Source organism: Peromyscus leucopus, chromosome 5, assembly GCF_004664715.2.
Source record: "Peromyscus leucopus breed LL Stock chromosome 5, UCI_PerLeu_2.1, whole genome shotgun sequence".
In the NCBI taxonomy this organism is placed as follows: domain Eukaryota; kingdom Metazoa; phylum Chordata; class Mammalia; order Rodentia; family Cricetidae; genus Peromyscus; species Peromyscus leucopus.
The window spans coordinates 73960198-73986145 of NC_051067.1; the positions used below are offsets into that span (position 1 = coordinate 73960198).

General features: G+C 38.9%; 1 protein-coding gene across 1 annotated transcript in view; it reads left to right on the top strand.

Annotated features, from left to right (window-relative positions):
* The window catches only part of Gpr158 (G protein-coupled receptor 158), a 360681-nt gene that overhangs the window by 154914 nt on the left and 179819 nt on the right, over positions 1-25948 (top strand). Inside the window, exon 3 of the mRNA XM_028892013.2 lies at positions 17457-17559. Within this exon, the coding sequence (XP_028747846.1) occupies positions 17457-17559 (103 nt within the window). The remainder of the gene's footprint in view (positions 1-17456; positions 17560-25948) is intronic.

The window sequence follows — 25948 nt, forward strand, 5'->3', positions numbered from 1 at the left end:
CTGGATTGATTTTTGTGCATGGTGAAAGTTAAGGAACTATTTCATTAGAGGGGAAGGCAAGATAATTCTTAGGGGGTAGTATAGACATTCTGATTGGCTAGTGGGCATTATGAGCAGTTTTAGAGTATACAAGGCAGACAGGTTTTAAATTAAACATCTAAAACTGTGGTTATTTGGGAAGTATGTAAAGTAGTTGGAAGTGTAAAACTTTTAGTGCTGGTAGGCTATGAGCTAATGGAGGGGCCTGCTGTTTCAAAGAAGTAAGGGATATGGAGCTATTTTTGATAATTTATTTAAAACTATTATAGATGATTAGGAAAAATACATATCTACATAATGTAGATACTATTGTCTCAGCATGTTTTAAAGTGTTTTAGATAGAATTAATGTTGTTAAAGAGCCTATAATTTCATCTTGCCTAAGTTCTTCTGGTCTCTTCAAATGAACTTGTATAATATCATCATGGTTATTATATCTACTTTTTAAAAAAATTAATTTTTGAGGGGTCCCACTTGTTTGTACATTCACAAAGTTATAAAACCAGAACAAGTATTTTGTCCAAGAACATTCTTGCCCCATCCAAAGGCAACTGTATATCTTTAGTGACTCTTATCCAGCCTTTTTTCCTGGCATGTGGAGACTACAAATTATTCTCTGTTCTGTGTGTTTGCCAGATTTAGGCATCCCATTCATACTGGAATTATGCCACCTATGGCATTTCATATCTATTTAATCTCACTTAGAGACTATGTAATATGTATCATCATTTCATTGTTTTTATGGCTGAATATTCCATCATATGGTTGTGTCCATCTTGTGTCCACAGTGGGTAATTCTGGGATGTTAGGACCACTCTGATGTGGTCACTGTAGCTTTGCAGTAAGTTTTGAAATTAAGAATCATGACTCTTCTGTTTCTTCCTTTTCAAGATTGTTTAGACCAGGGATTCTCAACCTGTGTGTTGTGACCCCTTTGGCTTTTTGTGACTTTATTGGAGTTTCTCATATATGGAATACATACATGAAATATATTTGAGGTTAGAACCTTTTCAATTTAGTCCTCCCTTCCTGTTCCTCTGGTTCTTTCCTGCTTTGCCCCTGCTGTCTGCTTCCTCTTCCTTTCCCCTCACCTCTCCTTCTAAATTTTTAAAATCAAAATGGATAGCGCTTTGGTAGAGCTCACACACATGTGAATGCCTGGCAGTCCCGTCTTCAAAGGGGGCTTTAAAGCTGCTCCCTCTCAGAAATGGTTGCTCACTCCCACGACATCCGCGCCACTGTCACACCAGTATGTGTGTGTCCTGCCAGGCCACTCATCACTGTAGCTCACAGGGTTCATACCTGGGTGTGACTGACGATGACTTTTCTCCTCCAGTAGTTGGCATAGAAGCATCCACTATTACAAAAGCTGGCCAGTGTGGATGAAGCTTCAGGTCAGCCCCAGCTTAACTTACCCATGGACTGTTGCTCAAGTATGTGGTGTCTACAGTAGTAGGCTCTTCCTGTCAAGTTTTGGCATTGACATTAGCCTGTTTGGGGGATCTATGGGACCTCACTGGCCTACAACTCCTAAAGAAGCAATAGCACCCACCAGGCCTATGCAAACCCAAGACAGACACATCTCCAGCACGGAGATGGGCATCGAGCTTGAAATCTCATCTAGCCTTGGGGCTATTGGCAGTTGTTAGCTTCTGGGAGAGTTTTCTCTGAGAATATAGCCCCTGATCAGCACAAGTTGGTCTTGATGGGTTAAAAACAAAAACTAGAATTTAAATTTGGGTGGGTAGGAAAGTGGGTGGTGGATCTTGGAAGAGCTGGAGAAAGGGGGCTGGGTGGATATGATTAAAACACATTGTGTAAAAGTTTTAAACAACTAACCCTGTTTTAAAAAGTCACTCCCTCTCAGTATTTGTGCCACTGGCCCCGTGTTCCTTGAGGGGACTTTTTTTTTTCTCTGATTCTGTAGACCGACTGGTACTTTTGAGAGTTTCTTAGAGTTCTGAATACCTTATCTTTATGAATTTCATGAGTATTTTATTGGATCACATTTTGTTTTCCTTTTACAAATTGCTCTTCATAAAGCCTAGGACACCTGTCGAGTGTCTGTGATCTGCTCACTTACAGCTTCGAGGAACACAAAAGAGACACAGCTACTTTCCCTAAAATTTCTATTTCCACACAAATGTTTTCTTTGTTGCTCAAAAATGTAGTGTAGCCCATGAGGTGAAGCATCTTCAAGAGCTCACACTGGAGGGGCAAGTGCTGGACTTTGGATATGCTGGCCATAGAGCTTATTTAGAAGAGCCTGCTTTAATGCTCAGTAGGAAAGCCAATCACAAATGTTTTAACTCTGTGTGCAATTGCCATTTTGAAAGCATTTTGTATGTTAAATATATTTTTTGCTGTCTTAAAAAACATTTTGTATTTGGATGGTGAGCTAAGGACAAATGCATCTTGAAGCTCTTTGTAGAATCCTGAGATGAATTGTCTTTAAAATACACTTTTCATATTCTTTTTTTGTCTGAGAATGATAGTAATTATACCAATTAAGATGATTTTCTATGCAAATGGTAAATAATATTTTATTTTCTGCCCACAATAAAGGAAAATCGACTGCCATTTGGAAATATAGCATTTGGCTTTAATGTAGCATTTAGTAGGCAGTACAGTCCTTGCCTTTTGGTTTAGCCCTCTGCCCTTTATTCTTGAGCTGATTTGCTAATTATATTGAAAAACTCTCCAACGTCTCACTGGGATATGCAAATGTATCTTCACTTTCTTAATACTTGAGAGGCAGCCAAGAATTTAGTGCATGTAAATCCACTCTGAGTTTGATGTGATGTTTGTAGAATGGCTTTTATTATCCAGAAGCTATGGCCTTCTATTTTAGTACATGGATCTCTTCTCTGTCACCCAAATTAGAATAGATGTTATGTTATGATTCTTTCAACTAAGTTTTAGAAAGCAGAATTGATACCACAGGTAAAAGGAGAAAGGAACTAAAAATATTTTGGGGGCGTGGGAGGCTGCAGTATAATGTTATGTTTCCTAGTGAGTTGTAAAACATTGCCTAAAGGCACATAGCCATAGGGATGGAGTAGAGTGAATTGTTACAAAGACAATATTCCTACACGACACTCCAGTGTAGATGCTGCCATGCTCAAGGAATAAGGAGAGAACTTCCAGAACTGTACAAAGCTTTGTGTACCCTGCCCATCCACCAATTCTTCAGTATTCCCTCAATTCAGCAAAGATTCTGATTTTAACAGTATATAGTATAATTTTTCCCATTTTAGTTTTTATTATAAATAAAATAATTCAGAATATATGATTAAATTTTTTGTGCATTATTTGTGTGATTGGGAGACACATCCATATTGCTGCTTGTAAGAGTAGACAATTTTCATTGTATATTCCTCTGTTATATGGACCTAGCATAATTTATTTCCCCATTGTGATACAGATGAACATTTAATTTTATTATAGTTTGAGTTTAGTGCTAATAGTATAGTTATTTGTGGTTATACTGGATACATACACACATTTTTCAGTAGAATATATACATATGTACTTTTGTTTGAAATAATTACATAGTAGGATATGTTATCTTTTTTACGTTAAGCTTTTTGCTATATTGGGGCCTGAACTAGGGGATTCCCCCTCTGTGAGCTAACATCCTTAGCCTGTTGTAGTTTTTATTTTGAGACAGCTTCTCTCCGAGTCGTCCAGGCTGACTAAAATTCATGCTGTAGCCCAGGAAGTCCTTGAATTTGTAATCTTCTTGTTCAGCTTTCTAAGGAGATAGGATTACAGGCCTGGGATAGCAGGGTCAACTTGCTATGTTATGTTTGTATTTAAAAGATATGCTGAAGTCATTTCCAGTTGACATCCATTTACGTATCTTTGAGTTCATTATTGAGGCTTTAAAAAAAATTCTATATTCTCACTTGCATTTAGATTGACAGTTAAATTTTACAGATTTTTTGATACATCAGTTATTTTATTTTAGCTTTTGAGTTTTAATTGAAAATTATATATTAATGGTTTGTAACATGTTGCTTTGATAGAAAGAATGACGAAATCAATGGAAATAACCATTTCATCACTCACATGTTTTGTACATTGAGAGCATATGAAACCTTTCAACCATTTTCAGGTTTATGTTACCTTGTTGTTAGCTGAGTATGTTAACAGTCTGCTATGTTAAAGATCTGAATTTATTCCTCCTAGCTAAAAATCTGTGCCTTTGGACAAGCATTTCCCCCAAATAACCCCATTTCCCCTGCCTAGGCCCTTGTAACTGTCTTGTCTTTTTTATATTTTTGGTTGTGAGCCTAGCCTTTAACGGCTGAGCCATCTCTCCAGTCCTATTCTCTTCTTTTATAAATTTGACCTTTTAGTTGTGTATTTGTTACTTAAAAGTGACTTTTCTCAACTGGGTATGATAGTGCATGAATGAAATCATGGTCATTGGGAGTGGAGACAGAAGGAACAGGAGTTCAAGGTCATTTCCAGCTGCACAGTGAGCTCTAGGCTAGTCTGGGCCACATGAGACCCTGTTTCAAAAACAAAAATAATTACTTTTCTCTGATGTCTAATGAGATTTAAAATGCTACATGTGTTTATTAACCATTCTGGTGTTCTATTTAAAGCTTTTGCTCAGTTTTACAGTAAGATGTTCTTATTTTCTTTATTCATATATAAGAGTTCTTTGATATTCTACATATGAAGTCTTTTACATTGTATGTATTAAGGTACCTTTCCTTATTCTGAAATTTGATCGTTTTCTTTTTGACTTCTGCTAATCAAAAGTCATGTTTAATTTTAATGCCTTTTATATTTAATAATATCCTGCACATCATGAATATGTTCTTTTACATGCTAGGTGCTTGAATGCTTTATCATATATGTATACATATACATAGTAGCTGCTATCTAGCTAAACAAACAGAGTATTAAATACAGTGGATCTTCCAAGGAAGGGGAATTATAGTATAGTGTCATAATGAGATAAAGGCAAAACTGGAGCAGGAGGATTAAATAGGGAGGCTGATAGGAGGGCAGAGTAAAGGAAGGAATATGGGAGGGACAGTTAACACCAAAGCCCTTTTGAAAAGCCGTATGGAAGCCTATGACTTTAAAAGCTTCCTAAGATAGGTACATATATGAAAGGAAATTAAAAGAGGTCATCATATAATGGGGCAGACAATGACCCAATTAGACATCTATGTGACCAAATAAAACCTTCAGTGTCAAGAATAGTTCCATCTGTTGAGTCATTGGCCAAAGGGGCCCCATAGACCACCAGCTATACCAGGTTATTGCCAAAGATATTGGCTACCCCTGCTACCGCTACCTGACTGTAAGATACTCCTGCTGAAGGTACCACCTAGTAAAATCAACAAACTTGGAGAAATCAATCTGGTACCCAACTTGAATCTTCACCCCTACTGACTAGTGTTCATGTTGCTAGAAGGTCCTTTATATGCCGCCCACCTGCAAACCCTGAAACTTACAACAGTAACCTGCCTACAAAATACATTGATGCAATAGTGGTACAAATGTTATGGGAGCAACCAACCACTTTCTGCTTGGATATAGGGCCCACTCTGTGAGATGGTATCCATACCTAACGTTGTTATAGTGGCCAAGAACTTGAGACTAGGTAGGTCACAGGCTTAGAGGAAAGTAATCAAACATTATTATTCTGTTAAAGGAACATAGCAATAAAGTGATTCCTCATGACATATTGATGTATCCATAGAGCAGGGCATTGCTCAACCATAATCAGAGAAGTCCCTTCTTGTAGTAGATAGGAGTTAGCACAGAGACCCACAACTGAACAATGTACAGAGAGTGAGCGACCTTGGAGCACTTAGCCTGAAATGAGATGTCTTTATCAAATCCCTCTCCTCAAGGCTCGGAGATCCATATCGGAAAGAAGACAGAAAGATTCATCCAAGTCAAGGGTGGGATGTGGTTCCAAGGAAACTGCATTTTAGGCAGAAGAGGATATATATATATATAACAGTGTACACAAGACCTCCACAAGTTCAAACCAGACAAAATCCCAGCACTGAGAAGAGGAAATAAACACAAAGTTCCATTGCAAACCAAGAAGCTCTTTGCAACCGATACCTTTTGGGAAAGGAAAAAAACGGATTACTTCAATGAAGTGTCACTGGGTATATTAACCATACTTCAGGGTAAGCTCAGTAACAGTTGGCCAACACAAAATATACTCCGTGGTTTTTGTTTTTGTTTTGTTTTGTTTTGTTTTGTGTGTGTGTGTATGTGTTATTTTGGTACTTTTTTATTGTTTTCTTTTTAATTTGTTTGAGTTTATTTCTTAATTTGCTATTTGAGAGAGGAGAGAGAGAAAGAACATGAAGTTGAGTGGGTAAGGAGGGTCTGTGAGGAGTTAGGGGAAGGTAAAGAATATAATGAAAATATATTATATGGGGAACAAAAGAAATCCACTGTGTACCCCTCTACCTATTCTTACACTAACCTAACAAAAAGCAGCCAAAAGTCTGAATTTTATATTGTTTATTTATGTTGTTATTTTACATATTTATAAGTTCTTAATCATACTTTATAAGCTTACATATTGTTGGGTTTAATAAAATGGAAATCATATATATTCTTTTACAACTTTCATCTTTTTTTCTTTTTTCTTTTATGTCTGTGCACATTTCACCAACACAGATGTCTATGTGCTACATGTGTGCCTGGTACCCATGGAGATCAGAAGAGGGCATTGAGTACACTGGATCTGGAGATAGGATGGTTGTGAGCCACCATTTGTGTGCTGGAAATTGAACATAGGTCCTCTACAAGAGCAGCCAGGGCTTTTATCCACTGAATTGTTTCTCCATCCCCAACTTGCATGTTTCTTAATATTGTCTTAGATTGAGCTAAATTGATTTATGATATAGATTATTTACTTTTCCTGATTTTTAGTTTTATGTTTATTATTATATTATAATTTCAGATACCTTTCATTCAACAAATATTCTGAATATTTTAGTCAACAAATATGTTTCTGAAAGCAATTGCTTGGTTGTAAGATATACTCATTGTAAACTGTTTATACAATTACTAAATCATTTCCAGTATGTGTTCCAGAAACTCTTTACAACTTTAACCTTTATAATAACAACCATTATGTAGTCTGTGAAACTGAGAGTAATTACAAAGGAAAATGTGTAGGAAATGCTTAAAGGGATGCAAACTTGGAAAACCATGACTAAGTCAGTTGTACTAATGGTTTAAGTGGTTACAGAGGTTTCTGAGCATTATAGTGGGAATGGCAAAGATAAGGGTCAACTTCCCATTTGTGTAGGATAGAAAGTTAGAGGTAAAAGAAAGAGAAGATTTTAATCCAGGCCTTTGCAGTGAGAAACTACTCAGCTGGTCTTGACACTTGCTCAAAAATTAGAAGATAATACATAAACCAAGTGTAGAGTGAGGAAAAAAATATAGATCAGGGCTCTGGAAACTCCAGTTAGCTGGAAAGAGCATCACTTCAGGACTGAAGGAGTACCAAAGGAAGGGAGAAGGGAATTGAAAATGTGATAGGAGGAAGCCAAGGGAAGAGTCTGATGAAGGAAACGCCAGCCAGCTGTGCTGCCAAAAGGTTAAGAAAGCCTCCCCGGAGAGGGTCTGGCTTTTTGACACTGTGGCTTAGGCAATGTCTGTTCACTGGAGAGTGGGTGATGATTGCCATGCTGCTGGGCACTGAGGAGGGAGTGGGCATAGGCAAATGCGGATGCAGAGAGCTAAACCTGTAGAGAAATCGGGTGATCAGTAGAAAGGCGTTTGGGACTGACAGAAGGTTTGCTTAGGAACTGTTATCCTAGGGGAACAGGCTGTCCAGTGTAAGGATGAGCCACAGTGAGTTTGTGGGGTGATGGAGAGAAGTATTTCAATTTTAAAAGTAACAAGCATTAAGTAACAAGAATTTGTGTTTAGCAAGTTTCTGGGGCTATTGGTGCCTATGGATCTGGAAAGTTGGATTCCCTCACTTTGAGATGCCATTCCTTTCCCTAGTTGGATCAAACCATGTGAGCATTCTGCTGCATGTGCATATTTGTGATTTGTGTGTGTGTGTGTGTGTGTGTGTGTGTGTTCTATGCTATCCTGGAACCCTGCTTTTTGAGGGTTGGACTCACTGACTATAGAAAGAACACAAATATTAATAATAGAAATAGTTTATTTTTAAGTTGAAATAGATCATAAATGAAAACATTTTCATCTCCACCCCCTGTCCCAGTCATTCATGGTTTTAAAACGAGTTTAGGCAGCTACTGCATGATAGTGAAAGTTTTGTACAGGGCTGTCTTCCAAGCCAAATAACTGGCATCTTTAGGCGTTTAGCATATGATCATCCAAGTTGGGCTTGTTGACTGTTTACACCCCTCACAGAGAGGTAGGTAGGGTTATGGCGGTCTCACATGAGTATACAGCCACTCCATCCAATCTGTTGGATGCAATTCTGCCCCAATTGCACATGGCCTGAGGGAGGGCTCAGGGAAGACTGGGGCAGGGGAGGGCTCGGTCTATGGAGGGGAACAGCTATGAAAAGCCATCCTCTCTGCTGGGTAAAGACTTTTTGGGGCTGCCTTTTCTCAGGGAGCAGCCATACTCCGGTAAGTAACCCCTCACTGATGCTCTATAAGGAAGCCCTATAAACTCATTGGCTCCCCAGATTGAACTTTGGTGGAATCAAACCTCGGTTTGTCTTTGGGACCATGGGAGGAGGGGTGGATTTTGCTTAGGTCTTCCCTAGGAAGGAATTTTAGCAACAGGCATAGTCTTCTTTCTTGCCAGTGACATGCTGCATTGTCTGCTGTTCATGGGTTCTTGCTTCCCTGGATGATATGATGACATATATGGTGGTGTGTGCCCTACCATTGCCCCGTGGCCTTTCAGACTTCCTCTGTGGCTGAGTCTCCCTTTACCTTTATACAACGGCTAACTATTGGAGGGAAGAAGCCACTGGGTTCTCATCATAACTTGATCTGTTTTAGTAACATGTTCTCGCAAATCCATTTTCAAATAGGCAGATTCACCGTTTTACAGTTTTTCTGCAAAGACAGACTTGAAAGCAAGGAGGCAAACAAAGTCGCTGTCTTTTTCAAATCCAGGAGACTTGGTTACTGCTTCCTCTTGCCAGTGTCAAGCTTTCCCTTTCTTCTAGCTTCTGTGGCACTGCCATCTGCTTTGGAGTAGGGCTTAGTAAATTCAGCACAGCAGGAGACTTTCTGGAAGGGGATCAGTCTTCTCTCAAAGCAGCAAAGTCAGTATTTGTCATTCAAGAGTGGGGGGGAAGGGACAACATTGGCTACCATGGAAACCCTGCTGCTTCCATCTCTGCAGCAGCTCTCACGCTGCTCTGGCTCCCATTGCTGTATAAGCTTCCTTTGCTGCACCAGCATCCATTGCCGCATTAGCCTCGATTGCTAGATCAGTGCTCACTGCTGTGTGTGCGTCCATTGCTGAGTTTGACTAGTTTGGGATTCCGGATCTGTGAACAGGCCTTGCGGTGTATCAGAGACAAAAAGGGTCTTTTGTTGTGTGTTGAGGTAAATGTGTGTGTGTGTGTGTGTGTGTGTGTGTGTGTGTGTGTGTGTATGTGCATGGTACATATATGTATGTGTGCACTGTATGTGTGTGTGATGTATACCACAGTATATGGGGGCATACATGCAGTAGCCAGAGGAGGACTTTGGATGCCGTGCTCTGTCACTCTCTGCTTTATCTCCTTGAGGAAGGGTGTCTCCTTGAACTTGGAGCTAGCATGCACATCAGCAAGCTCCAACAGTCCTGTCTTTGCCCAACCCCCATCTCCAGGGCTGGGCTCAGAGGTGCCATAGCCCCACCTGGCTGATGCATGGATGCTGGAGACCTAAATCAGAGCTTGCCCACTGAACCAGCCTCCCAAACCCAGGCTTCTGTGTTCAGGAAATCTAGGTAGAGAACAAACACTTTCCTTGTATGGCTACCAAGGGAAAATTTATTTCTGAAGATCCAAGTTGAGGAATTCTGCACTAGGAATGGATCAATTTAGAATTGAATACTCCCCGAAACCAAGAAAAACAGAAAAATAAAGCTTTGGAACAATCAAAACAGATGTTAGAGCCACCATGTGCTAGTGCCAGCTGCTCCTTTATGGAATACAGCTCACCGCAAGCTGCACTTCCTGACGAGCAGTCCTTGCTCTCTGTGGAGAAGGGCCCTGGACAAGGTCCAGCCTTGCCACATGCTGACTGTGTGGCTTTGGGAACTTTAGTATTCTGCACTTTGGTCTTATTTTCAAAGTAGATATAGTAGTGGGCCCTCTGTGGGATGAGCTGGGACTTGTGCTGCACTTAGAACAGCAAACACATAGGGAATGTTAACTATTTGTTCTTTTAGAACACACATTATTATTTGTCTCCATTACTCTTTGCGTGTGCAGTAAATCAGCTCCCACTTATACAGGGAATTATAGCCATAACACAGCGGGGAGAGCATGTGTAGAGGTAAAGTCCCTTTCCAGATGAATGTATAATAGCTGGTAGCTCAGAACTGTAAGAGATAAGGACTCCAAAAACACAAGTGCTCCCTAGTGCTGGAGAAAAGGGCCAGATGCCTGCAGGAGCTCTGGGCCTGATTCAAGTATGTCAGCATAATTCGCTTCCACTGCTCAGTGATTTGGAATCCTGAAGAGACATGTGTACATTCAAGTCAGAGAAGACAGACAATGGGCTACATTTTTAAAATGCCAAAGCAAAAATAAAATGTAATAAATAAATAAAAGGCATCCAATGTCCATTTTGTGAAGGATTGGGAGTTATTTCAACTTTATTTTGTTGCATTTTTTTTTTTTTGCTTCCTCTTGGCACTCCAGATTAGTTTTTCTTCAGAGTTGCTTGTAAATGTGAGTCTTATACACAAGTATTATTTCTGTTAAATGCTAAAAAAGTCTTGTATATACCTCAGCCTAGCTTTCACATTAGACATCCCTGTTGCTGGAGGGCTTCTCTCCAGGTTCCACCAAGCCCCGCAGTCCCACAATCCGCATATAAAATAATCACTCAGACGCTTATATTACTTATAAACTGTATGGCCGTGGCAGGCTTCTTGCTAACTGCTCTTTTATCTTAAATTAACCCATTTTTATAAATCTATACCTTGCTACGTGGCTGGTGGCTTACCAGAGTCTTCACATGCTGCTTGTCCTGGCAGTGGCTGCAGTATCTCCCTTCTCAGCCTTCCGCTTCCCAGAATTCTCCTCTCTCCTTGTCCCACCTACTTCCTGCCTGGCAACCTACTTCCTGCCTGGTCACTGGCCATCAGTGTTTTATTTATATAGAGCGATATCCACAGCACATCCCTGTGCTTAGTACTCAGCTACACAGAAACAGTCCTGTCTGTTAGGCTGGCCATGTTTGCTCTGAGGTTCTGTGGACCAGGAGTTGGCAGCCTGACTTGTGAGATAAATCACATGGCAGTCACTTACAGTATGACCTAGAAGGTACTCATCATGGAGAATGAGAGACCATATAAAACATATTTAAATGCATTAAATATAACCATCTTATCCTACACACATGAACAGTTCAGCAGATGTGTTCACAGAGTATTGTCTAACTATTCTCTAGATAGTTTTCATCTTGCAAGTTGAATCTCTATGCCTGCAAACAACTCCGTGTTACCTGTCTTCCCATTGGGTGCTAGCAGCCACTAGTCTGCTTTCTATTCCTGTGAGCTGAGTTTACTTCTGTAACATGTGTGAGTGGAATCATATGACATTTATCATTTTGTCTCTAGATTATTTCACTTAATGTCCTCAAGTTTCAGCCACGTTGTGGCAAATAAGAGCATTTCCTTCCTTTCTAGTCTTAATATCATCTGTTATTTATATATAACACTTTCTGTTAGCTATTTATCCATTGATGGGCATTTGGGTGAATTTCATTCTGGCTATCATGAGTAATGCCACTGTGAACATGGGTTTGCCAATGCTTCGTCGAGATACTGCTTTCAGTTCCCTTGTGTACACATGTAGAAGAAGTAGGACTTCAAGATATCACAATTCAACTTTTCATTCTTAAAAAAAACTTCATTTATTTTCCATTGTAGCAGCCCTGGTTTATATTCCCATCAAGAGCACACAAGTTTCTAGTTTTCTCTCATTCATAAATGTTTCCCACTATCTGACAGTGACTTTAATGTTGGATATGAAGTATTACTTCACTGTAAGTTTGATTATGTTTCTCCTATGATTAGGGATGTTGAACATCATTTCGTCTGCTTGTTTGCCATTTGCATAACTTCAGAGAAGTGCCTATTTAAGGATTTTTGCCTATTTTTGGCTGGATGGCTTGTGGCCTTCTTTTTGCTGTGGTGGGTGCTGATTTAAAAAATCCAGTTGATTAAATAAATACTGCCAAATAAAAAATCCCTTGGACAACAATAACAACCAAAAAGCACTCAAATTTTGTTACAGAAAACATAGCATCATGAATCCTTAATTACCTCAAACTTTTTATTCTGCTCTTACTTACATATATTGTATGGTAGCTTCATTACATAACAAAGCGTACATGGTTGGCAAATATCTTCTTCTCTTCTGTAGATTACCTTTCCATTTTGTGATTGCTTTCTCTGCTACAGTTGATTGAAACCTGCCAGAACCACACTGTCTGTTTTTGGCTTAATCACCTGGGGCTTTGAGAGTCGTACTCAAGAAAAACCTCCAAATCCAACGTCACAAAGATTTTTCTATATTTTTTTCTTCTAGAAGTTTTGTGGTTATAGGCTATATGTTTTTATCTTAATCATTTTGAACCAAGTTTTGTAGTAATATCATAGATGAATGCTTGATGAATTTAATTTCTTTGCTTGCAGATGCCCAGTTTTTCCAGGACCGTTTGTTAAAGAGATTGATCTGCCATCATTGCCACGTCAAAGATGACATCATGTGCATGGGCTTGTTTCCAGCTTTCACCCCATCCCATCAGACTCTGGGTGTGCCTTCCTGCTGTGTTCTAGCTTTCACTGCATAGCTGGTGACTGTGTTTGGAAATCAAGACAGCCCAGTCCAGCTTTGTAGTCACTTTTTGAGAAAGTAGAGATTCCACATATTTTGGATTTTTTCATTATCTGCTGAAAACACTTTTGGGATTTTTTATATGGGTGGCATTGAATCTTTTGATCAGTTTAGATGACATAAATATTTTAATAATATTAAATTGCTTAAACAGATTGTCTAGTGAATAACAGATATCAACATATTCTTTTTTTTTTATTTTTTGAGATTATAATCACAACATTTATCCCTTCCCTGTCCTCCCTCCAAACTCTTCTATATATCCTTCTCTGTTCCCCTTCAAATTCATGACCTCTTTTCCATTAACTGTTAGTGTGTGTGTGTGTGTGTGTGTGTGTGTGTGTGTGTGTATGAATATTTTATATATATACATACAAATATAACCTGTTCAGTCTGTATAATGGTACTTATTTATATGTATTCAGAGCTGACCATTTAACTTGATCAATGTTTATAGTTTTAATGATATAACTTTCCACCTGCTTGTTAATTTTATTTGTAATTATTTTACTCTTTTGGTGTTATTATAAAGAGATAACTTGATTTTTTTCCTTTCATATTGTTTATATAAAACAGCCAAATTTGTTTCTTAATGATTAATAGAATTCTCTACTGATGGCATATGTTTCTGGGAACATTTTTCATTGAGAGATTTTTGATTATTGATTCAGTCTCCGTACAAGTTACAGGTCTATTCAGATTTTTAGTTTATTCACAAATAAATCTTGAAATCTAGGAAGGTTTTCATTCCACAGCAAATTCTTGGTAACTCTGTCTATTCATCTGTTTCAGATCACTCTTAGCAAGGGTTAGTGTGGGGTGCTCCATAATAAATCTCTGCACTGCGGCAATTGAACTCAGGGTCTCATGCATGCAATGCAAGTATCACATCATCAGAGCTACATCTTCAGCCCGCCTCCAGCAAAGCTTAACAGACAGCTTAGTGAGCGTCATCAAGGAGTGAGTGCATCCTCACTCACCAAATGATTGTCACTCTTAAACGGAAGCTCAATGTCTGTCAAAGGTTGCTCACAGAATGGTTACCTCATGTATGACATGCTGCTTTCCTGCATCCACTCTTTTTGACATTCAGAAGATGTTCTAGGAAGGTTTAGACTTTAATATCTCAAATAAACACCACAAATATCTAAAGTGAATGTCTTACATGAGTATTGGAACAGTTTGGAAAGTTTTATCCTGTGTTAAGTTAGCATCTGTGTTTATATTCTACATTCTCAAGGAGAAGAAAGTCAAAAAGGCATCTTCTCAGCTCCCAAAGGAGGAGCATCAGTTGCACATTCTCTAAGTCACAGGGGACTTTCAGAACCAAATTTACCATATGATTTCCTAATCTTGAAAATGTGTGATTTTTTTTTTTTAAGTTGGGAGATGAACAAAGAAATGGTGGTGGTAGATAGAATAGGCAAATGATGCAAGTTGGCTGAAAAGTCACAATCCTTATTAGAAGAATAAGTGAAGGCCACTTATACTCCAAGGTGACACTATGTGACTGTGGCAATCCAGTTCCTGTAGGCACCGCCATATTGGAGGGGGAGCCAGAACAGGAGGATAGGACACTTATGGATTCAACTAACTAAAAGTTGCTTCTCTCAGTTGAAATTGAAGTAAGGGCAGGATAAAAACTTTGAGGTAATTAAGGATTCATGCTCCTGTTTTCTGTAACAAAATTAGGGTACCTTTTTTGTTATTGTTGTCCAAGGGCTTTTTTTGTTTGGCGGTATTTATTTAATCAACTAGATTTAAAAAAAAAAAAAAAAAAAAAAAAAAAAACTTCCAATGTTATATCAGCTCTGAAGTTAGCTAAGTAGTCCAGAAATACTTTTATTGCAGTAAACTTTCAAATTTGCCCTAAGCTTTAATAATTCTCCATGGATTAGTGTTCTACTGTTGAGTAGTAACATCAAGAAATTAGTACTCTCTTAATAAATACCATTACCCTTCAAATTCCAGTAGAGAAGATAATGTTCTCCAGTAGAGAAAGTTGTCTTAGTTTGGTTGGAAGCTTCTGGGGCGTGGGAACCTATGGAGTATTGAGTCAGGAAAGGGGCAGACACATAGTTAGCCCAGCCAGCTAAAGTGGCCCTGGGGATCAGTGAGTGAACAACAGGCCAAGGGATTGATGGCTCATGTTTCTAGTCTTGTTTCCTTCCTTGCCTGTGAGTGCTCTATTAGCGATTCCGGCTTACTCGATCTTATTCACTACTTTACCTGCCATCTTTGTGCAGTTCACCTTCAAATTACTTGGGCTAGACACCTTCCCTGAATACCAGGATGTTTGTGTCTTTTCCTGCCCAAGAATTTGTGATCTAGAATTAAATTTCAAACAAGTACTTCCACAGTTAGCACTGCTAAACAAAAGTGATCTATCTGTCTTTACTGGGTCAGTTGACCGCAATGCCATTATTGTTGTTGTTGTTGTTGTTGTTGTTATTGTTATTATGTGGTATTGGGGTCCAACTCATGGCCTTGTGTCTGCTAAGTGGGTAGTCTAACATATCTGCCTTCTTTTTAATTTTTATTTTGAGACAGAGTTTCATTAAGTTGCCTAGACTAGTTTTAAACTTGATTTATAGTCCAGGCAAGCCTTGACCTTGCCATCTTCTTGCCTCAGTCTTCCTTGTAGCAGAGATCACAGGTATGTGGCATGAGGCTCAGCTGGCAATTTCATTCTTAATGTTTCTCTTGTCACTTTTACTTCTCAAAAGGTTTGTCAACATAATTTTTTCTTCTTCCTCTTACTTAGTTGATTGTAATATTTTATAGCTCCACCTCCTTCAAACTGTATGTATGTCTATCTCACTGAATGAATGTTCTCACAAATTAAAACAAAAACTATGTGTGAGAGAGTTCAGAGAACGAGCTTAAGTCCACATGGTTAGGATATGATCAAGTCAGAATTCAAATCTCCACTTATGACTGACCATGTACAATATAATGTTGCCATAATTCTGTTAAGTCTCCAAAGTAAATGTTGTACTTGTTCTTTTATTTATAAAGTTCAGAAATATGATTTGGCCTATTCTGTAGTTGCTTGGAATGTGATTGCATCATTGCAAATAGTGTGTAATTTGTCCACTGGGTTCTGTAGGAGGTCTCTGTGTGCACAGCAGTTATTTTGTAAATACCGGTTAACTTAGTTGAATTGCCGGGTCCTCGCCTGACATATTATTTTCCTTTGAGCCAAGAACCTATGTCCTTGCAGTACTTGAGGCTGAGTCTTGGCTCTTGAGCATGCTTGGCAAATGCTGCACCACTGAGCTACATCCCCAGGCCTTTGTATCTTTTATTTGATGCAAGGCATTGCCAACTTGACTACAGTGACCCTGAACTTACTGTGTAGCCCAGACAGGTCTTCAGTTTATGATCCCCCTGAATCAGCCTATTCCACAAATATAATTGCAGATAAGTGTGTATTCCAAGGACAAAAAGGGGGGTGGAGGACCTCAAAGGATAAAACCAAGCAAAGTGTAAAAAGGGGTATTTATGAAGGAACGTGTTTATGGAGGCCATTTCAAGATGTTTCTCCTCTACCTCTGACTTAGAAAATCAAAATACATAAATGCATTTCATTCCCTGATGTTTTCACAATACACCGAATGGGTCTTGATGCTCATACATTTTGAGCTTAGACTATAGAATTATTATTTAAATTATTTAGTATTTTATCCTAAAAACTTCTGCATTAGAAAACCATCTTGTCACTTTTACTGCTTAGAAGTTTTAACTTTGCACAGCTGGTCACAGGCCTTCTTTTTATGAATACGGAGAATATTTATCTATAAAACGGATTTTAGGTACCGAACCTTTGGGATCATTAATTTACCTAGATTCTTCTCCTTTATATTTACATCTTAAAATTTACTGCATTTTCCCTCAACAGTTTGTGTTAGTTTGATCCAAGGATGAAATCTAATGAATATTTAAGTCAGAAAAGTGTTTTCTGTGCCTTGGCTTTTTTGAACCCATGTACTCACCTCCCATATTTCCTTTGACATGCTGCTGTGGAATGACTTATCAAATATTCATATGGGTTTTGAAATAGTTCTTGAAGCAGTAAGATGCTCTGAGAGGTTTAAACAGAAACTATGTCTCAGAATGCTTGAGACAACTGAATGCATGAAAGGTTGGCTACAACAATTTATGCTTAGAAAGGGAACTTTGTTACTTTAAAAAAATGGCTGCTGGCAAACAAACCTAAAACAGAAGTTCAAAAAATGAAACATTTTATTTTTAGAAAATGTGCTGGTTCTAATAACATTTTCAAAGATAAATATATGTAAGTCTTTGTGTTGTGAGCAACACTGTGATCTTATATTGCTGTCTTTTCTTCTCTGTAGTGTATGCCAATCAAAGGCCTAGGATTCGTGCTTGGAGCCTATCAATGCATTTGCAAAGCAGGATTCTATCATCCCCGTGTCTTCTCGGTGAACAACTTTCAGAGTAAGTGTTCTTTGCCTCTGTGCATGCGTGTACACACACACATAACACATCTGCTGACCACACATCTTCAGACTCCTGTTTAACCTTGTTAAAGTTACAAGATCAAGTGCTCATCAACTTGGCCTTTTTGAATCACTTAGAGGATTTTTGTTTGGGTTTGACATTTCAGTGCTCGGGTGGCTGTGCATGAAGACATGTGCTTAGGGAATATTTTGGTTTTCAAGACATTTAAAAGTCTGAAGGAGTTATAGCTCTTGGAGATGACCCTTTAAGGTTTAATTTTTGAAAATTGTGACTAGGAAGTTTCTAAAGCTTATTCTGTCCTTTTATTTTATTTGTGAATTTATTATATGTTACTTTTCAATAGTGCACGGACAGTTACCAGCGAGCAGCTTGACAACACACAGTTGTTATCATTCAATTTCTGTGGGTCAGGTTGCCAGTTATGGATTAGGGGGATCCTTCACTCAGTGTCTCACCAAATTGAAGATGTCACAGGTGTGATTTCTGAGGCTGAAGGTAATCCTTGAAGCCTTTCAGATTGTCTGAGGAATTCAGATCTTCACAGTCAGAGCTCCTAATTTTGTGGCTGAATGTTTGCGTGGAGTTTTCTCAGGGTTTATACACTAACAGCGAAACTTCATCACCTGTTCACTTTATGCCTACTCCAGAGAATGTTAGTGTTGTAATTTGAACACTGAGTTTAATTCTGTCTATAATAGGATTATTACAGAAAATAGAAAATTTTATATAGCCATATTGGCTTTTGACCACCTATTGGACATACCTGATGAAAAGGAATGTAGTTGGTAAAAATGTGAGGATTTCATGGGAAATTTGATTTAGAGGCTGCTAAAAATTAGGCATCTGCCTCTTTCATACAGTTATCCATTAATCTTTGGCACTCTGTTACTGCTATCTGTGGTAATTTGCATATCTAGTAGGCAGTATTAAAGGGTACATTTGAGACTCTATCCTGGCAGTTTTCCTCTATGAATTTAGACATTTATAGGGTTATTAATAGACTGTTTTCTTCCTCTTAGGAAACCTCCTTCTTGAGTCTGGAATCTATTTACATTTTACTTCTTAGTTCCCCAGTCATGTTTAACTCTTGTTCTGAGTAATAGGTGTAGGCAGAATTTTGGACGGTTCCATCTTCTACATATACATACATCATAAGTCCTGTGTTTATGTGTGGTGGGGCCTGTAAGCACAATGAAAGAGTCAGTCCCCTTGCTGAGAAACTACCTATGGTTGCACTGTGACATAAGATAGAACCTGTTGTAGAAGACAGAGAGGAAAGGAAAGAGAGTGCATACACACATATACTAAGACACACACACACACAGATAGACAGACAGACAGATGATAGATGGATAGATAGATGATAGATAGATAGATAGAGACAGAGAGAGACACACAGAGAGAGATAGAGAGACATACAGAGAGAGACTTGTACTGATTTGAAGAGATAAGCTATCTTGCTGTGAGAATGTAGGTTGGGACTTGAGGCAAACTTCACTGACAGCCTTCAAGAAGACAGGGATTTCAGTTGAGTTTCACAACCTGAGCTATTAGAGGACTTGAGTTCCCAGTGAGAGTGTGACCTAACCATATGTCTTGATTCCAGCTTGACCAGATCTGCAGCTGGAAACCCAAGTATACTCTGCTCAGATTCTAATTGCCAGAAACAAGGAAATAGCAAACATTTCAAGCTCCTGGGTTTCTAGAAGTTCCTTTGAGGCCATAGAAAGCATACAACCATGCTGATAATGTTTTTAGGAAGTTGATACTTTTCTGGTGTGTGTGTGTGTGTGTGTGTGTGTGTGTGTGTGTGTGTGTGTGTGTGTACCCAGCCACCACAATGCCAGAACTACCGTGGCATTCTTCACAGCTCTGGTCCAGACATAACTTATGATTCAGCACTGAAGGGGAAGGGGGTATGTTTAGCTTGTGTCGTGTGAAGGTATTTGGTATTTTGTGTCTGGTTTACCCACATTTGTTCTCAGCTGCCACTGTGTGACTGAAATAAAACATCTAAATATTGTGGGACTAGAAAATGACTGCGCCACTTGCTTATAACACCGCCAGGAGAAACTGGCTAACCTTTAACAACTTAGCTTTATTTAATTTGCACACTCCTACTTTTCTCCTTATTTCAAAAGCTGGGTTTTTGCTTTTTTTAATTATAGACTGGACCCACTCTCTAAGAACAAGCTGATTTTATTTTTTTATGTCTACCTCCCATGTTGTGTACACTGTTTCAGAGAGAGGAGGCCAAACTTTTTGGAAGGATGATATGTAGCTGAGTATAGCTTTGACCTCAGCATATACTTAACTGTGATTGACTTTGCTTAGTGACAGAGCAGGAAGCCAGTTATTGTTATAATTTGAAGTCCATAAAGTCCATTTAGACCAAATATATCTTTCCTGATGGCCTTGTCAGGTTGCATGAAAATCGAACATTTAATCACTTACTTTCCTAAAGAAAAAGTCTAGCACTCTGGCCAGGAAAATGAATATTATCATCCAAGGTCTAGGCAGGTTTTCATTATACTCCTTACTAAGTATTAGACTATACCACATGACCGCACATTATAATATGTTAATTTTAGTCATTAATTATTTAATCATAGTAATTCAGAAAATTATAGGAGAAGTTACTTTCATACTTTTAAAATTGTATTATCTAAAATCAGCACACAAACAATGGGTTTCTTTATAGACCTTTCATACATAAACATTCTGTACTCATTACCCTCTTTTACCCTCTCTCTTCCCCACTGATCCCTCGCTCCCTCTTTGCTTTAATGTTATGTGCAGTATATATATATGTAAAATCTAGATTCTGCATAAGACAAAATGTGACATTTGTCTTTTCCTCTACTAACCCCCCCACTTCTCACTCTTCTCATTAATTCCCCTTCTTCCCCTCAAATAATAGATTTTCTACTTTCATGTCATATAGATGTATATATGTATGTATGTCCCATATTCTGCATATGAAAATATGGTATTTGTCTTTCTGAATGTGGATTTTTTTTCTATTTTCTCCTGAAGTGATATTCATTTGGTAAGGAATGACCTTGTGTAACCTTTAGGCCAAATGTGAAGAAGGTATTGAACATGTAAAGTCTTTAGCCAAGTCCATGGCATATAATAAGCAGTCCATAGACATAGTTGGATGAATTATATATGTATTACACACACATACACACATACACCACACACACACACACTAATACTACTGTTGATGCATATGGTGAGATAATCCTTAAGGCCCATTGGCACCATATTTTAAATTTTGTGTTATGCTGGGATAACTAGTGACTTAGGATAGAACTTTGGAGAATGAGTTTTATCACAAGGAGGATGTGGCCATCCAGTCTGTAGCAATGGTGGCCACGAGGGGAGGGCACTAAGAAGGAACTCGCAGGAGTACAGAGGCATCAGCAGGAGACTGGCCAGTTGCCTGACAGAGAGAACAAGCCCCAGAAAGCAGAAAGACTGCACTGCAAAGATAACGTTTCCTGGCTTTAGCCTAGAAAAGGATTCCACAGTCCCATATGCAGTCTATTTGCTCTCTGGAGAGGAGAGCTATCCTGTGGTCCTGATCTTTTGGAGAAAATGCAAATGTTAAGTGTTAAAAAACCTTTCAAAATGTGGAACGACAAAGGAACCTTTATTTAGACCTAAGTGCACAGTAGACAGGGGCTTGTAAAGACCAACCAGGGTATGTCTAAATGATGTGATTTGAAATTAAGCTGACAGCCCTGAGACCTGGGTCCAGGCATCTCTTTAGAAATCAGTAGTCATGTGAGCTAATAGGAGCTGACATCCTGAGATAGCATGGTTTCAGAAAAACTAAGTCCTGATGTACAGCTGTCTCCTCAAATCCAGGCTGTTCACTTCCAGGTTGATGAAATGCAAACTCATGATGTTCTCACACCCTAAACCCCCAAATTCATCCATGTTAGTATGGATTCCATCTCCATACTAATCTATTCTGTGTTCTGTGTGGATTGCTACCAACTTCTCGGTTATATTTCTTGCCTTTCAGATTGACTTCAAAGACAGCCTAGGTTGCCAATGACCCATAACTAAGATGGCAATCTGTCCTTTACCTCCCTCCAGGGCTACTGATATGAAAAGCACGTGGTACAGGAGACAGACAAGAAAGGAACTAGAGCTTTTAAAATGAGTTGTTCAGGAAGAAAAAAAGTTCTTTGCAAAAGACAAAATGCAGGAATGCTGAGTGCTAAGGCAAAGGGCAGTTCCAAGCTGAGCAAGGACAGGCTGATGAGGGACAGTAGCCACACTTAGCTATGGGTATAAGGATAAGCTTTAGAATGTAGTACCGGATTATGCTGATGGAGTACAGTAGTGCTAATAGGGTCTTTGCTATGACTATATGGTCAATGTCTTCACTAACCCAGATAAGTGTCTAGATTTCTAGTACTAGGCACGATTTCCCTCCTGTTTAGTGGCCTCATGTCCAAGGAGACAGTTCTTGGTTGTCACCAACATGTAAGTGGAATTTATTGAACTTTGATGCACATCTTGCCGTGCTGTTAATTTTTGTGCAGCTGGGTAGAACTGTTTAATTGCTCTTTTCCCTTGGTGCCTTACATAGTATTTTCTGGGACCGAGGAAACTAGACCACAGGAAACAGGCTTCAGGTCAGATCCAGCTCTACCAGTGGGGCCAGTTTTACTTGAGATGGCTGCTTACTTGGTGGCTCTGTGGCTGTGCTATCAAGTGTTTAGGTGCATTTTCATCCATGTAGGGCTGCTGGGGTCACTAACCTGAGATGTAAGCTTCTACCTGTAGTGTCAGATAACAGTTAAGCACATAGCCTTTGGAATAGGTCCTAGGTTTGAATCCCACCTCAATGATTTATTTGAACTGTGACCTTGGCCAAATTATTTAAGTTTAGTTATATTATATTATATATAAAATGGGATATCACTTGCTTTATGGAATTTTTATAAGGGAAAAAATGAGGTGATAAATAACAACATTCTAACCATAGTGGTTAGCACCCAGAATTCTTGAAAACATGTCTGTCAATGTTATTGGAAGCTTGCATTCTCTCTTTTCTTCTCCTCTTCCATCCATATTTGTCCCCTTGAGTGGGTATCGCTAACACTCCCAGCATGGGAGCAGATTTCCTAGTCTCGGAGGTTTTCAGGTTGCCCTGTCCTATGACTCCATGTTTTGAGGTGTAACGTTCCAATCTACAAACATCTTCCTACTTGCCCAGGGCCTGAAATTATATGTTGCTATGTCATTCTCCCAACTCATCTATTTTGTTGCTTATGTTATTTTACTTTAGTAAACTGTTATGTAGAGATTCACATACATTAATAGTTGTTTCTCAAGTAAATATAACTACCAGTAATTTACACAGCAGCTCCTTTTGTTAGACAGAATATCTGTAAGTTTGTTTATAAATGTTAGTGACTTTTCTCCTTGAATCTTATAATTATTTTTTATTTTTGTTTTCTATTTTCCTGTTTGTTTTCTCTTTTTGTGTAAAGATGAATTACTTATCTAACAAAAACCACAAGGCTCTAAAAAGGAGACATAGCCTTCAGAATTTTAAAAATAAAACTTTGATAATTCAAATTTAGCAAACGTTGCTGAGAAACAAGGGATTTAATATTTTAAAAAAAATTTCGGCTGGGCGGTGGTGGCGCACGCCTTTAATCCCAGCACTTGGGAGGCAGAGGCAGGCGGATCTCTGTGAGTTCGAGGCCAGCCTGGGCTACCGAGTGAATTCCAGGAAAGGCGCAAAGCTACATAGCGGAACCCTGTCTCCAAAAACCAAAAAAAAAAAAAAAAAAAAAAAAAAATTTCTTTACTTTTATACATATAAGTGTTTTGCTTGCACGTGTGTATATGTACCAGTACCCAAAGAGGTCAGAATTCCTGGAACTGCAGCCATGGATGATTGTGAACTACTTTGATGGTGCTGGAGACTGAACTCAGGTCCCCTGCAAAAGCGACAAGTTCTCTTAACTGCTGAGCTTCCTCTCTAGCTGTGGTGTTTGATCATGTGTGATTTTCAAAGTAAAGAGTATACTACATTCCAGAAGCTTGTAAGCCACAAGCTCCCAAAGCAAGAGTCTCCAGGTCCTGGCACCAGGTGATGCCTTGTGCCTCTCACAGGGATGCTCTGAGAAGGACCTAGCCCTAGGTGTATGGCATACCCTCCAAGAGTCAAAACTCCGAACCTAGTCATGAGGCAGCAGCAAGCAGCCATACACCGAGGGACTGTCTATAAAAGGTCAAATATTTGGGGATCCAAAAGGAGGTAGGGGTTAAAGAGGTCAAAGAAGTATTCCAGACCAGAGACTGAAAAAATGGCAGTGGGATCCATCACACCCTGGATTTCATCTTAGACAGAGAAAAGTAGCTACAATGAGTACTGTTGTGACATATGGTAAGATTTTGATATGGGCTACACCAAGATAATTACGGAGGATCTGTATTAATTCTCTTAATTTTGAAATTGTAGCCTGCTTTATACAAGGAGGGGCCTCTCATTAGTCTACACAAACTGAAATGTTTGTGTGTGAAGACACAGTGTGTCCAGCCGTCCCCCAAAGTATCATACAAATAACACTTGAGACTTCTGTTAAAAGAATATGCGAATATTAGCATGTAAATAACTCATGACTCCAGGTAAAAAATATGAAATTGTGGTTGATATCTGGGGGTCAGAGAACAGAACTGCCACTATATTAAACATAGAGTTTAGGCAGTGGTAGCACACGCCTTCAATCCTAGTGTTCTGGAGGTAGAGATCCATCCAGATCTCTGTGAGTTCAAGGCTACACTGGAAACAGAGCCAGGCATGGTGGCACACATCTTTAATCCCAGGATTTGAGATGTCTTACTAGGGAAAGACACATACCTTTAATCTCAGGGAAGTGATGGCAGGGAGCAGAAAGGTATATAAGGCGTGAGGACCAGGAACTAAAGCTTTTTTTAAGCTTTGAGGCTTTTAGCAGCAGTTCAGCTGAGATCCATTCAGATTAGGACTCAGAGACTTCCAGTCTGAGGAAACAGGACCGGATGAGGAGTTGTCTAGGAGAGGTTAGCTGTGGCTTGTTCTGCTTCTCCAATATTTCCGAATTCATCCCACCACCTGGCTCCCGAGCTTTTATTATCATTATTATTATTATTATTATTATTATTATTATTATTATTATTACCATTTAAGATTTGTGCTATATGAAATTACTTTGTACTCTCTTGTAACTTTTCTGTAAAAGTTAAATTATAATACAATAAAAAAAATAACAAAAATCTGAGATTCAGAACATTACCAGTCCAGAGGATGGAAAATTTTCAAGGATTTTTAACAGTGGTAGATTTCCTAATTCTCTGTGATTTGGAACAAAATTTTACTTGACAAAGTCAACTTATTGTGTATAAAAAGACATAATGTGTGTGTGCATGTGTGTGTGTGTGTGTGTGTGTGTGTGTTATGTGTATGTGTGATTTATGTGTATGTGATATGTGAGTGTTGGAGGGTATGGTGTATATAATGTATGTATGGTGTAGTGTATTTGTAGTATGTGGTTTATGTGTGATGTGTATTTATATATGTATGTGTGCACACACATGTGCTTGTGCATGGAAATGTGGAAGACAGAAGATGATGAGGATGTCTCTCCTACGGTGCTATCCACCTTATGTTTTGGGACAGGGCCTCTTACTGAGCTAGAAACATTGAACAATAAGTCCCTGGAATTGCCAGGTCTCACCCTACCCCTCAAGTTCCCAGCAATGGGGTTACAGGCATATACCACTATGCCTGACTTCTATGTGGGTACTGAAGATATGAACTTAGGGCTTTATGTTTGCCCAGTGAGCTCATTACCAGACCCAAGAAGACATAGTATTAAAACATTTTTATCACAAAAATGTGGCATACTTATTGAGGAAACCTTGGAATACATATAAAATTAAAATTTAAAAAGGACCTTCTGAAGTTTATAGTTTAATAAATTCTTCCCATTTTACAATTTCTAAACTGTGTCTATTTCTATGGTTTTCCTGGTATTGTAAGCATTAACACAGTAGAAGAATATAAAATAGACTTGGTTTGCCTTAAATCAGCAAAAGCAGACTTTTTGGTCTGAGAGATAGGTGCCTTCAATTCCTGGCTCAGTACCTGAGGGTCCAGGAGAATGTATTGTGAAGTTTGAGAATGGCTTTCATAGTCAAGACTGAGAGGGTATTGTAGCTAGAGTTTTCCTGCCTTGCCCACCCACAGTCAGGACAAATCTTTGTCACCCGCCAGTCCCACAGCAGCTCAGATCCAGTCAAGTAAACACAGAGACTTACATTACTTACAAACTGTATGGCCATGGCAGGC